The 14,903-nt window shown below is 53.2% G+C and overlaps 1 protein-coding gene across 1 annotated transcript in view; it reads right to left on the bottom strand.

Moving 5' to 3' along the window:
* The window catches only part of SHANK2 (SH3 and multiple ankyrin repeat domains 2), a 549,031-nt gene that overhangs the window by 398,359 nt on the left and 135,769 nt on the right, over positions 1 to 14,903 (bottom strand). Inside the window, exon 9 of the mRNA XM_029207203.1 lies at positions 9,847 to 9,963. Coding sequence (XP_029063036.1) covers positions 9,847 to 9,963 — 117 coding nt within the window. The remainder of the gene's footprint in view (positions 1 to 9,846; positions 9,964 to 14,903) is intronic.

Genomic DNA, 14,903 nt, shown 5'->3' on the forward strand with positions numbered 1-14,903 from the left:
GCACAGTGATGAGTAAATGAAGCCACTGACCAGGGTCCCCCCCAGGGGCCTGCTTACGGGGCCAGGCCAACAGCCCCACCCCAGCCCAAGGGGACCTGCTGTCCCGGGAAGAGTAGGGCCGAGGCCAGGGCACACGGCACGCGCCGGAGGACCTGGAGAAAGAGGAGGTCTGAGACGAAAGCTGAAAATCCAGAGACAGAAGGCGGATGGGCGGTGCCCAGGGAGGGTGGGAGCTGGGGAGTGGTCTGCAGTGATGAAAACGTTCTATTACTGACCGTGGGGAATGGTTACCCAACCGTGTACACAGACTGAAAAACACTGAACGGTATATTTTAGATGGGCAAACTGTATGGTGTGTGAGTTATATCTCAATAAACGTGTCATGTATTAGAAAAGTAAGAGAGATAGAGACAGAGTCAGAGACCAAGAGACCACAGAGACTGAGGGAGACACAGAGATAGACAGAGACAGAGAGACCAAGAGAGACACAGAGAGAGAGACAGAGATAGAGAGAACAAGAGAGACACGGAGACCAAGGGAGACGCAGAGATAGACAGAGACAGAGAGACCAAGAGAGACACAGAGACAGACACCAAGGGAGACACAGAGATAGACAGAGACAGGGTGAGAATGCCAGCAGGAAGATCACTCTCTGACCACGAGGTCCAGCCAAGAGCACATCTGGGTCAGGCAAAGCACAGCTGGGGCGACCCTGGTCCCTGTGACCTGGGCGAGGGCCCCCCTGGGGCCTCCACTGCACGATGATGACTTTAATGAGGAAACCACTTGTGCACGCAGCACACAGGAGCCGAGGCGGAGGGACTCTTGTTCTCTGAGCCGCGGTCAGGGAGGCCTCGGACAGGGCGGGAGCTGCTCGCACACCCGCGGCCGGGGGTGGGGCGGATCTGAGCTCTGCAGGAAAAGACTGTCGTCGGGCTGCGGGGGTCCCGGGGCCTTAGCTGTACCCTTGGGTGGCTGTGAGGGTCACTGCAGACTTAGGGGTGCTTGCTGCACGGGCCTGGAGGACGCTGCCTGCGTGGACCGCTGTGGGCAAAGAGGGGGCCCGGGGTTCACGTAGGGGTGGGTCCCCAAGAAGGGGCAGAGGGACATGGGGCTGTCAGGAGTGAGGACAGCCCCCATGGGGTGGCGTGCGTGAAGAACACCTGAAGATAGAGATTAGGAGAAGAAAAGACAGTGGAAGGACACACTCGCCAGGAGCCCCACTGTGTCCTGAAACAGCCGTGAGTGTGTGAGCTCGTGCCCGGGTTCAGATGGTGGGCAGGACCCGCACCACAATATAGGGGTGGAAACTGCAGGGAGACCTGAGGCTCTGTCTACACTGTTTGCACCTTTTCCACGAGCGTTCGCAGTGCTTTGAGTAACTAAAAGCATTTGAGAAAATTTTAAAAGATGTACTATGCGTGGCAAACACACCTTTCATATCTGGGGTGCAGTGGAACCCAGGGTTTAAAAGAAGAGTCCCGGGCGTTACTTCAAGTGGACTGAAGGCCGGTGAAGACCGCGCCCCGCCCGGGTCTTGTTATTTTATTCCAGTCTCAACTCCCGCTCGGCTGGGTCTGTAGGTCAAGTTCTATTCAAACACAGACCCCTGAGCTTTCCAGTCCTGCCCCAGCCTCCCTACCCCTGGCTGGGTTTCCAGAACCCGCTCCAGCATCCCTTTCTCCCCTTGAATTACACCTAGCTGGATCTTGTTAATTACAACCCGAAGTAAATTAATTTAATTAATTAAAATGACCGTGCTATCGTGTCTCAGCAAGCAACGTCTGCGATGAGAGAAAAAAAGCCGAGGGTGTTTGAAAGAGTCCTGGCACGGAGGGAACACAGAGCCAGGAGATGGGCGGAACTTGGGCAGGTTACATCTGGGGTGTGGGCGTGCAGGTGAGAGAGAAGAAAGAGTGAATTCCTGAGGCAGCAAGCGGGGCAGACCCCACCAGGGGCTCAGGGGACCCGAAGGCTGCCTGGGGGGTCTCACCCTGAAATGAGTTCACACTGGGCCTAAGTGTGCCCTGGCCCGACTCCAGGGCAGCCTGGGAGGACCAGCCAGCTGAGCATCCTCAGATGCCCAGAGCTACTGGCCTATCAGGACCCCGAACGAGAGCCTGACCCGGCGACTCCTTGGAAACGCTCCCCACGCTCAGCAAGGGCTTCCACTGAAAACTTCCATTAGAAAGGAGGTTGGTTTCCTATGAAGCTAAGAATAAACCCTTGTCAGGCAATGCCAGGCACACTCTCCCGGGAGGAATCCAGCCAGGATCCCAGAAGACTCCTCTGCTCACCCACGGACGGGCAACTCTGAGTCAATATTAACCAACCTGAAGGTACACACCCCCTGACTCTAATATTTACCAGACTTCAAAGGGAGAGCACGTCCCGGAGAGCGATTTCAAAACGGAAGGGCAAGTGGTTCACGGGGCTTCTGAACAATGACACTGTGTGTGTGTGTGTGTGTGTACACGGGCACATGTGTGTGTGTGCACGTGAGCAAGGTGTGTGTGTGTGCGTGCATGTCTTTGCACGTGTGTGCACACGTGTGTGCATGTAAGTACAGGGGTGTGTGTGTGCGTGTGTCTGTGTGCAGGCACGGATGCTTTGCAGTTCAGAAAACACATCTACCTGCTCCTTGATTCCACCCTCACAGCATCCCTGCAAGGGGCTAGTAGGAGGCCCATTTCACAGGTAAGGCAGCAGAGGCCAGGAAGGGTTAAGTGAAAAACTGCGGCTTCAGAAAGGGAGGAAAAGGAGAAGTTGTGACCCAGAGGCGTTGCTAATGGAAGCCTAGCTCTTCCCTTGCACGACCGCTAGCTGCCCGAGTTCCCTTGTGAGGGAGCTGTGTCTTCGTCCTTTTAAACAAGTACATCAAGTACAGATACAACCTGTGTGTTTTGAGGGCCAAGGCTTCAGGAGGAATATCCAGTTATCTTCTGGGCATGACTTGCGGAGAAATGACCCTTAACAAACGCACCCTCCTCTCCTCCCCGATCATCTTGAGGGTCGCCCTGTCCTGGTCAAGGCATGCAGCCCCTGGGGTCACCACCCCCTGCAGGAGCCCAGGTGATGTCGCTTTCATCTTACACATGTAGACGCAGGCCCCCAAAATGTATTCATGCATGCAAGCAACGAGTCGGTACTGAGTGTTGGCCACGCCACGTACCATCCCAGCCCCTGGGGACACACAGCACCACACAAACCATACAAGACGATCATGTGATGGAGAAAGTGACTGCGGGTGGTCAGGGAAGGCCTCCCTGAGGCGGTGGCCTCCAAGCTGAGCCTCAGCCTCGAGGAAAGAGCCATGTGGCAAAGGGGGGAAGTGTTCCTGGCAGAGGAAGCAGCAAGTGCAAAGGCCCCGGGGCTGCAGGAGGCCGGGGCCAGGGGACAGGAGAGGAGCTGCTGGGGGGGGGGGGGGAGCGACAAGGGCCTTCTGGGTCACAGGGAACGCAGACTGACCCACGTGGCACAAAGCCACTCCAGTGTTCCGCAGAAAGTGAGGGAATAAAGACCGGGAGGCAGGAGATGGGTGGGGGAGGGGGGTGAATGCAGCGGTCCAGGGCAAGGATGCCAGTGGCCTGGGCTAGGCTGGGAGGGGACAGAAGGGAACTGACCAGACCCGGGAGAGGGGTCGTGAGGCCCAGTAAGGCCACCCAGACTTCAGGCTGGAGCCACAGGGAGTCGGGCACTACGTACACAGGGGGAGGAGCCGTTATTGGAGCCACCCACGCCATCTCCACGGGGATGTCGCCACGGGGTGGACATCACTGCCAGAGCCCAGGGGAGAGATGAGTCGGCACGTTGGGACCCAGCCGGCGGTGTTTTCTGGAAGAGGTACCTAAGGACACAGACAGGCCTGCCTGAGGTCACCGTGGGGAGAACTGGGGCAATGGAGTGGGCGGCACGGACGCCAAGAGAAGATGCCGCGGAGCGGCTGAGCTGCGTGGGGACAAGGCGTGACCGCGGCGATGCCACCCGCTGCCCCGAGCAAGAAGGGGTGGAATCTGGCCGGAGTGTCCTGTAAGAGAACAGGGGCAGGAAGTGGAGGCTGCGAGTCCAGCAAGGTCTGGACGAGACCTGCAGTGCAGACGTGGTGAGAAGTGAAGGCGGACGCGCTCGTGCAGCCGAGGCAACACGCGGAGGAGATGGCGGCGCCTGCGCATGCGCACGCGGCCCAAAGATGGAGGAGGAAAGGCCAAGACAGGCGCTCTGAGCGTTTTGCTTCAAATTACCCAGGATGGGTCGGCTTCAACTCCGGATTTCCAAGTCCCCCCGCCCCCGGAGCTCTCATTTCCACTGCACCGAGGCCGTCTTCGCATAAGTGTCACAGACGTGAACTACTGAATACTCCAAATTATAAGTCAGGAACTCATTTCCTGTTTAAACGATCCCTTGAACGGAGCCTGTCCAAGTAGACACAAGCCCAAGAAGAGCCTAGATGCGTACGATCAGTAAAATTTTAAAGTGTAAAGAGCTGGGAAGTTGATGTCACCAGAGCGAGGTTGGAACCTGGCTCCACAGACCACCCTCCTTTGAAGGGTGGTGCCCCAAAGACCATGCTGCACACACACCGTGGCACACACGCCGTGGCACGCACCTTCACCTGACTTGTGACCAGTGGAGCCCCATCCTCCCCCCAGTCCAGGGGTTACAGGAACATGTCCCCAAAGCCTGGGGGAGGAGAAATACAGGGTGGGTTTCGAAGCCCAGCTTTGGCATTTACCAGCTGAGCTGCTTTGGACCAAACCTGCATCTTCTGGCCTGTACAAGGGAATGACAACCAACAGTAGCCACCACAGGCTTGTTGGGGGGATCTAAGGGGAAGGACCGTGGGGACGCCTTTCTACACGCCCTCAACGCCCAGGGGATGATTACCCCTGTGATTGCCCCCACGGAGGCCCCCATCAGCTACTATGACGACTGCTCTGCGGGATTCGGACAGGACACAGAGACACAAACAGAACACAGCCTGTCTCTTTACCTTGGCTCTCACTAGACCCAAGAGGCCTGCTCCAGAGAGGCGGGGTTTATTTTTCTATCTTCCAGACAAATTGGCCCGGCCTAGTAACCTTTGATATTTAATACTCCTTCCCTTCCTTCCTTATCCAAGGTGGAAAAACAAACACCAGGCTGCGTCCCTCCCTCTGGTGCTCCTGGAAAGCCAGCAACAAATGGAGGGAGTTGGTAGATTAGATGCAATTTGCTGCTTACAATCAAAGCCCTAATTAGTTGATTTCATAAGAGAAGAAGAGAGAATATTCCGATCACCGTGTGTTTTACTGGAAGTGTACAGATGAGGTCTGCCTAAAATTGATAAAACACACAATCAATCCATAAATTTGATGCTTTCATATTTAATGAGAAGTTTTGTAAGTCAAATTAACAGCAGTATGGGCAGTATCCTAATCACCACCTTCACCGTCAATATCACCATCACCACCATCATCGTCACAATAGTCACCACCATCACCATAGTCACCATCCATCACCACCGTCACCATGGTCACCATCCATCACCATCACCACCACCACCATCATCACCATCACCATAGTCACCATCCATCACCACCATCATCACCATAGTCACCATCCATCACCATCACCACCACCATCACCATTACAGCCACTCTTACTGAAAATCTGCCGTGTGCCAGGCATGCCATATGTTTGCTTTCTATTTTAAGCCTCTTAGCAACCCTGCAAGCTGGGTATAATTATCTCCATATTACAGGGGAGGGATTTTATGAAACCCAGACTGCCATGGCTCCCTGCATTGCAACTCTACCTAGAGGCTGCTTCTTAGTGCCTTTCCCTGACTCCCATCCTGACCCAAAAGCACTGTGTCCCCACGGCTGGGACAGTCTATTTCTCAGCGTTTCTCCCCAGAGTGCCCTGTACAGCACCCCTTTCTGCTTGAAGTTGCAAAGCGGTTTCTCTTGCTGGCCCTGAGCCTGGCCTCACACAGCCATACACATCCCATGTATGGAGAAATTGAAAGTGGACACAGCGAGGAGGCCAGCACACCGGTGACTTGGGGAGGACAGGACTTCAGGTTAGGTACCATTGCCGGGTGTGCCAGACAAAGGCTCAGGGACCTCCATCCCTCCCTCCATTCCTCTCGGACAGGTCATCACAAGGACGCTAGTGTGTACGGAGCTATGCATCTCTGAATCACACTGGGAGGCCGAATGGACCGGCTTCTCTTAGTACATCAGTGAGATGCCTCAACGGCTGAGGCGGGGCTGAGGGAAAAGGTTAAAGGTCACACTAGCATCCCAGGGAAGGGGCACGAGGGATTAATGAAGCTGGATCCCAGAACACTTGCTGACTCCCAACTGGACATGCTGTCCAGGGGCTATGGGGCCACCAAGCACCAGTCTGTGACCCTCTGTGATGGCCCCTGGCACATAATGCAAGGCAGGGTGTCCAAAACAGGAGATGCCACCAAAGGCACTTCTACCCATGCTGCCACAGAGGGACAGATGGGTGGAGCTGGACAGCAGTAGGCTGGCCCCGGAGGTCCCAGGACCCTGGAGAGGGGACAGCTCTCACTCCCTGATGGGGCCTCCCTGGCATGCTAGGAGGAAGGCACTCAGCCCTGGAGTGGGGAGTCTGTCCTTACCTTACGTCTGGTGAGAGGACAGATGCAGCCTTCTATGCCTGGCTGGGCCTGGCAAACTGGGGCCCGCAGGCTAACCTGGACCGCTGCCTGTTTTATAAATAAAGTTTTATTGGCGCACGGCCGCACATTAATCCGCATATCATGTGGTTAAGCCCACACCGCAGCGGCAGAGTTGAGCAGCTGTGAAGAAGTCCACGTGGTCTGAGAGGCCAGAATATTTGCTAAGTGACTCTTTACAGAAAAAGTCTGCTGGACCCTCTAACCTAAGGCAGGAGTGGAGGGGTTTTCCTGAGAGCCCTGGGCAGCTCTGGGCCCTCCTACAGTCATCAGCCGAGGGTGGGGACAAATCTGAAGGAGGCAGAGTGACACCCGTCAAACCCAGCACCATGAATAACTCAGAATTCAGATTCGCAACACGTCTTGACATTTTCTAACACAAAGGTTACGTGTTCAAAGACCATCTTGTCCACCATTATTTCAAGAGACAGAAGACATGGTTTTCTGGGTTTTGTTTTGTTTTGTTTTTCATGATAAAATATGCTTAAAATCTACTGGGGACAATTAAGGAATGTTTTTTCCCTCTAAGGCAATAATTAAGAAGCACACGTTGGCACAGATGTTTTACCAGCCAAAGCCAAGGTTCACGATGCGTGTTTTTCTAGTGCAGCCAAGCAAGATCTCTCCGTGCTCATAAAGCCATTCCAACATCCAAATGCCTTGGAACACCTAGGGCCCCAGCTGCGTGCAAATCCCATCAGTATGCTTGCATTGAGGAGCTGGCCAGCAGCTCTCAGAATACTCCTTGGAGTCAAACTGAAATTCTTCCCCAACCGCATCTGGCTGAGCTGCTCTCCTGTGCCAGGAGCAGGGGACACCCTGAAAGATGGTGGTTTACGCCCCTGAGAAGGTGAGCCCAAGTGGGGAGGGGATGCCCCTAGGGAAGACAGGTAAGGCCTAATAACAACCTGATGCTGGGCAGTTCACCCTGGCTGTACTGCAAAGGGCTACAGAGTAAAAAGTACAACTAACTCTATCAGGGGCTCATCAAGGAAAGGCTTGACTGAGGGCAGGATATCTCAGTTGGGTTTTGAAGGATGCATAGGAGTTTTCTAGGGCAAAGAATCTAGGAGGTTTCAATAGCTAGAAGCAAAGTGGGATTACAGAGTGGCTGGAGGGACCTGGGATGGAGTAGCCATGGAGTGAGCAGGGAAAGGACTTGGGTGTAGGCAAAGGCTGGAGATTTCACTCAAAAAAATGGAATCATTGCTTTGGATTGGATGGCAGAGAGAGGATAAGCAGAGTGCACACAGCTTAGGGGCCCCCAGCAGTCACCCTAATCCATGATTTCCCCTCTGTTCCTCTAGGTGGTGGACCCCCCACCCCTATTTTGCTCAGCTGCTCTGTGGAGTGTCCACACCTCCCCGCTCCAGACCTTAAGTTCCCTGAAATCAGAGAAAGAGAAGAATAAAAGAAGAAATGACAGAGGAGCCCTTACTAGTGATATCCAGGAACTATCTTGACTTCAGGCACCAAGGAAACTAACACCACCCCCTGAAGCAGTGCCCCAACCCATCTCCGGGGAGCCAGCCCCTTCCCACACCCCCCCACATGCCCCCCTGCCGACTTCTGGCCTCCCCCTGCCTCTCGGCAGGACCAGAGGCTCTCAGCTTCACTCCCCACACGGCAGCCCAGTGGTCACACTGCACGGGGTGTGTGCCCCGTCATTTAGGAGGCATGCCTGGGGGCAGGAGTCGCATCCCACCCCTGCTGCTTCCCGGGGACACTCACTCCCAGCCCGCCCTGGTTTTCAGTCCGTCTCACACAGAAGACTGTGGGTTTTGTACAGATTGTTCTCATCGAGGCTTCACTTGTGGGTGTGTCCCCAAAAGTAGTGAGAGCGGGGTCCTGAAGAAAGATTTGCACGTTCACGGCATCACTATTCACAACAGCCAAGAGGTGGAGGCGACCCATGTCCCCTGACAGATGAACGGACAAAATGTGGTCCATCCACACAATGGAAGATGACTCAGCCTTAAAAAGGAAGGAAATTCTGTCACAGGCTACAACGTGCATAAACCTTGAGGACATGATGCTCAGTGAAATAAGCCAGACACAAAAAGATAAATACTGCGTGATTCCACTCCCATGAGGTCCCTAGAGGAGTCAAATCCACAGAGACAGAAAGTAGCTGGTGGGGGCCAGGGGCTGGGGAGGGCGTGGGGAGTGAACGTTTAGTGGGGACAGAGTGTCAGTTTGGGAGGATGGAAAGTTCCGGAGAGGGATGGAGGGGATGGTCATACAATAATGCGAGTGCAGTCAATGCACTGAACTGCATGCTTAAAAATAGTTAAGACAGTCAAATCTTTGTTATGTTTTACATATTTAGCCACAATTAAAAAGGAATTGAAAAGAAAAAGCCCACTGGGGACATGTTTGTACATGTAGTGATGTAAGGCTTGCCTCTGTTTCATGGTGGTCCTGTTGGGGTCTGGTGGGGCACCATAACTGTCCTGGGGGCTCTGTCAGCCACACCCTTCCCCATTTCATGGCTCCACCCCGCACCCCCCCCCAGGCCCCAGTAGAGACCCCCTGTGGGGTATGTGTGACACCATAACCACAGAGTCTGCACCCTCAGCCATGGGGGTTTCAATGCCCATCTCTGACTGTACCAGCTGTGCCCCAGGACCCTCCCCTCACTTCCTGTGGCTCAGTTTTCTTCTCTACAACAGGGATAACCACTCTCAAAGAAGCAGGTGAGTACCACTCCCCGCTCTGCACTGACTGCGTCTCCCCAGATTCCTATGCTGAAGCCCTAACCTCCCAACGTGACTGTATCTGGAGATGGGTCTTCAGGAGGTGATTAGGTTAAATGAGGTCATGAGGGTGGGCCCCCGATCTGATAGGATTAGTGTCCTTAGAAGAAGAGACACCAGTGCTCGTTCTCTCTCTCCACATGTGAGGACACAGCGAGAGGAGTCGTGCAAACCCAAACCAGGAAGACGACCTTCTCTGGGAACCAAGCAGGCTGGCACCTTGATCTGGGGCGTCCAGACAGGACTGTGAGAAATAAACGTCTGCTGTTTAAGCCGCCCCATCTGTGGGACTTTGTGCCAGCAGCTGGAGCTGGACATCCACCTGCAAAGCACTCAGCACAGCCCTGGCCCCGGTGCCCACGTGGTTATGGAGGGTGTGGGGCAGCTGCCCTGCTCACTGACCTGGTTGTAGAGGGCGCAGATGTGCAGGGCAGTGTTCCCCGAGGCGTTCTGGGCCCCCATGTCAGCCCCGTAGAAGAGCAGGTGCTCCAGGTGCTGCACGTGTCCGTACCTGCAGGCCTGAAATGAGAGTCCACGCTGTGAACCGGGAGCTGCCCGGGATGCACCGAGCACCCCCAGAACCAACGGTGTGGCCAACACAGCCCAGCCCCCATTCTGGACCAGGTCCCACACCTCAGACCCCTGGGGAATCAGGAGAAGGAGCTCGTATTGGGTTTGAAGACTGTGCTCAGCTGTTCGACTGGGGGGTCTGCAAAGGGGCCCCCGTTCCTTCCATTCAGCCCCGAGGCCCGGGAAGCCCAGAGAGACCAGGGCATGTCTTTGCCCCTGGCCTCAGCGACCAGGAAATGCAGACCAGGATGCTCCATCCCAGGTCTTGTTTATCCAAGCTCCCCACCCCGGAGGAGGCGTGAAAACAGCCGGGAGCGGTGCATGGACCCGGCTGTGTTCTGGGAAGCGATCCCGCCTGACCTCTGCAAGGCAAGGGGCAGCCCCACCCTTTTCTGAGCCCTTCTAGGAGGTGATGTGTGATTTATGAGCCAACAGGGCTCTGGGGTCAACCAGATCTGGCCTCGTTTTCCAGAACTTTCACTGAGCCTCTGTCTTCATGTGTAAATGGAAACCCTACACTTTCCAGGGTTCTCATGAGAGTCACATGGATAAGGGGCCTGAAAGGACCCCCAATGATGCTCGGGGACAGGCCAGCTGCCCCCCACCCCTTGCAGCTCACAGGGAGCAGGGAGGGCCCCGTACTGTGACCAAGGGGGCTGCCGTCCAGGTCCAGCAGAGGGTCCAGCGCATGCCGTTCGATGCTGGAGCAACCCTTGACCTTGGGAAGCAAGTCATATCCGACTAACCCCACCCCATCCACCGGCACTTCCTGGGCACCCAGCGATGGGCAGTGCCAAGGGTGTAAGACCCACTGTCCCTCTGGTGGGGTGACAACCGGATAGGGAGACATGAAAGGCAGGAAGCGGGGGTTCTGATCCAGAACCACTCACACCGAGGGTGGGGAAGCGCCCGGCGGGGAGACGGCCGGCCAGGCCAGGACAGGCAGCTGTGGGTGGTTTGGGCTGGGCTGCACGGTAGCCAGAGGAAGAAGGGCTCAGTAACCCTGCCTTTCCGATAACTGGGACAGATGGAGGGGCGTTTCACCTCTGCACTGTCCACGACAAAGAGCTACACCTCCCCAATTAATAGAGAGGAGAGCTGACAGGAAAGACACGGGGACTAGTAATTGGATGAGCTTTAAAAACAAACCCTGAGAAACACCCACTTACAACCCTTGTGCTGCCCGTAAAACCATCTCATCCGTTTACAGAGCAGATCGTTACCAAAGATACGGTTGCTTTTCCCTGCCCACCCGCGCCTTCCCTTCTTGTGGCAACAGCGCCTGCCTCTTCCTCTGGGGGCCACCCGACCCCACTCCCAGAGGTCTGGGGGCCTGCCCCACCCCCCATGCCTGCAGTGGACACAGAACAATCTATCTTCTGGCCACAGGCGTGGGCTGGGGATGCCCAAGTGACTCTCGGGGGCCTGTGAAGACGAGACTGGAACATTTGTCAGAACCACTGAGAAAATGAAGTTCTCTCTTTCCTCCAAGGTGGCCAGGAAAAAAGCCACAGAAGCCCGGAGCTGCTGGGGCCACCAATGCAGAGGAAGGGAGAAGTGGGAGCTAAAGGAAGGAGAGAGAAAACAAGACACACACACACACACACACACACACTGCCAAGCAACAGATGCCCCGTGGACCCCTCTCAGCTACAAATGTGCCTGTGTTTTTCAGGATGTAAGCCTAGGCATAATTTTAATTTTCCCCTCAAGCCAGTTTGAGTTGGGATTTTTGTTCCTCAAATTGAAGGAGCCCTGGCTAATCAACTCTCTCCAAAGAACTTCCAGGAGGCAAGACTGTGTTATGGCATAATTGAATTGTCCTGTAGTCAAAAACAAAGAGAGTTAGCGTAAAAAACATTTTTACAATCACTCCAGACTCACCCTTCCTCTTCCCCTGGTTCATCTGAAATTGTGGGGTTTTACATTACATCATCGGGATGGTGTTCATGTTCTCCCCACCAAGGGTTACAATAGGATCAATGCAAAAAGGTAAAATAGAGCCTTTTACTCTGGGCTGACTGTCAGGGAAAGAATCCCCCTCAAGGGCTTCTTTCTCCAAGCCTATTGTTTGAAAACAAGCGAAACCAGAAACATCAGACAAGTGCTGAAACAAAAAAATCTCCTGTAATCCCACAGTCTTAAATTCTACCATTCACTTTTTTTAAAGGATCTCCTTTGCATGTCTCTTCTTTTAAACCACCGGCTGTTACGTGATAGAAGCCGTACCTGCTGAGGAAGCAGCCTCGCAGATGGGGAAGGGTGAAGGGAATCTGAGCAAGGTGCTGGCCAGACGAGTCAGCAGACTGGCTGCATTCAGGGGGGCTGAGCAACAGGTAAATGAATGGAGGAAAATGGGAGCAGGTTTCCCACCGTCAAAGAAAGGGAGTTACTAATCCAGTGCGGGAGAAAACCAGAATGAACTCTGTGGTACTGGACAGGAAAAAGAGCTATCAGTATAAGCACATGGTTTTCAATATAGAGAAAAGCAAAAAAGTAAATGTGTAGGTACATGTGGACGTGCGAGGACGTGTGTCCCTAACTCCCCCTCCTGAGAGGGGCTGGGATCAGCAAAAGCCCGGTAGCAGTGAGCACACTTAATACTCGGATCTTGGGTTCTAAATACCACTCTATACGGTAAGTCCCCCTACACATGAACAAGTTCAGTTCTGAGAGGGCATCGTAAGCCCAATTTGTTCGTAAGTGCAGCAAAGTTAGCCTAGGTTGCAGATAACATCAGACACGGGAACTAAGTTACGTGACTGGACATGCGAACACACATTCTCTTCTTCGAAAGCTTGCAACTTGAAGGTTCGTACGTGAGGGACTTACTGAACTCAGAAGAAAGAACAAGGGCTTCTTACAGAGATGGCCTATTCCAGGGCTGAGGCAGGAAAAGAACGAGATGAGCCTGGAATACCTTGTGGAGCCAGAAGGTAAGGAAGTGCACAAGAAATGATGGGGGTGTGTCCACAGGACACACAGGCCACCTTGATGCGGCTCCCTGGGCCCAAAGTGGGACAGCATTAACAGATGAATATTAACCTGTTGAATAAATAGACAGCCACGAAACCACATTGCTACAAATAGTGAATAAATAAACAAGAAGAGAAAGCTCTTCCTGATAACAGAAAGACAACGAATTAGTGTGAGAAGCAAGGATGGGAGTAGAAAATCTCCATTTAGATTTAGAGAATCTCCAATGAATTACTTAATTCAGACAAGAAATACCATTGGGTGCTAAAACTAGCAGGGGAGAGGGAGATGAGAAAAGGGGTTTTCTAAAATAGTCTGAAGATCCCACAAAATACTAACTTCAAAGGGAAGAGAAAACTGGTGGAGAACCTGGCAGATTCCCCGTGATCAGGGGGTCAGAGTGAACGTTGCCAATAACAGCAAATGGTCACCACCTGCCACGTAACAGGACTGCCAGAAACACACGTCCCTTCCATGACATTCCCGCAAAAATGCACATCTTGCATCTCATCGCGAGGAAACACAGAGCAAACCCAAATTGGGAGACAGTCTCCAAAATGACTACCCCATAATCTTCAAAAGAGTCCCTTGAGAGAATCTAGGGAAGACTTATGAAGTCTCCCGGATGGAAGGGCTCCTGCAGGATCCCGGACTGGATCCTTTGACTGTAATGGGCGTTATTGGGACGATGGGAAAAACTCAGATGTGGTCTCTGAATGAAGGGAATACGGGAGTACTCTGTATTGCTTTTGCAACTCCTCTTAAAGTTTGAAATTAAATACTCATTCACAGTTAAAAAAAAGAAAAAGAAATGAGTGCTTGCTTGACATAAGGACCTCAAGGCTTATCAGAGTAAGAATTTGTCCTCCCCCAAGATAAGCCGTGCTAACCCTCTGTCCTTTTTCTGAAAAAGGTGTTGTCCTCTCTGGCCCTTGGGAGACAGATTAAAAGGATGGACAGAGGTCAGAGAGTAACTAGAATGTAAAACAAAACAGCACCTCTTACACTCACATTGCTTACCCATTTTTTTCTGAGATGCTTTATGGAAAATGCATGTATGTGTAGGGCTCCGCCCCACATCTCCTGCTTGCAAATCTCCCAGGCACGAGTATTTGGAGTAGACTCCCCACAAGATTTGGGATTTGGGATTCACCGACCTGTGCTGGGCATCCCCCCCAAACACATAATTTGGTGTAAATTAGGGAAAAGAGTGCTCCTTCCTTCAAGCACTTCACTGCCACCTGCTGGACACCTGTTGTGATAAATCTACAAGCCTACATTTACAGCAAGTGTAACAGCGCCCCCTGGGGTTGTGCAATGCAATTGGGGAAATGAGGAGTTCACTGCATTGCAAATGCTTCTGCTTGGTTCAGTGCCACAAGCAGAATTATTTAAGTCCACACCACACTTGGGCTTTTCTCCTATAATATGTACTTTATAAGACAAGCTGGAGATATGACAGCAGAATAGTTAGCATGCAGTAAGCACCCACACAGAGAGACCCAGGACCACACCATGAGGGAACCTCCCCAGGGGCCTGTCCCTTACTGTGGGGTCAGGGGAAGCGCCAAGGATTGAAGCCCAGGGCTGAGGGTGAGCAGGAGTTAGCTCAGTGAGGAAGAGGGACAGGAGAGAGCAGCAGCCAAAAACTGTAATTTCCTTAGAGTTAAAACTCCTCACTTGAAAATGATAAATAATAAATAGCAACCAATAACAAAGTTAAGGCCAAATGATAAAGCATCCTTTACAGAATCACTGCAGGAATCAGATGAGACCTGTGTGAAGGCCTGTGAGCAAACTGGTTAAGTGCCCTCTGACTGCCAAGTATCATCCCTCACAGAGGAAACCAGACATGGCCTGATGACAATGATAAGGATGACAGTGATGGGGGCGTGGTCAGATGATAAGGACCA

Source organism: Monodon monoceros, unplaced genomic scaffold, assembly GCF_005190385.1.
Source record: "Monodon monoceros isolate NGI ecotype Baffin Bay Population unplaced genomic scaffold, NGI_Narwhal_1 Super_Scaffold_7, whole genome shotgun sequence".
Taxonomy (NCBI): Eukaryota; Metazoa; Chordata; class Mammalia; order Artiodactyla; family Monodontidae; genus Monodon; species Monodon monoceros.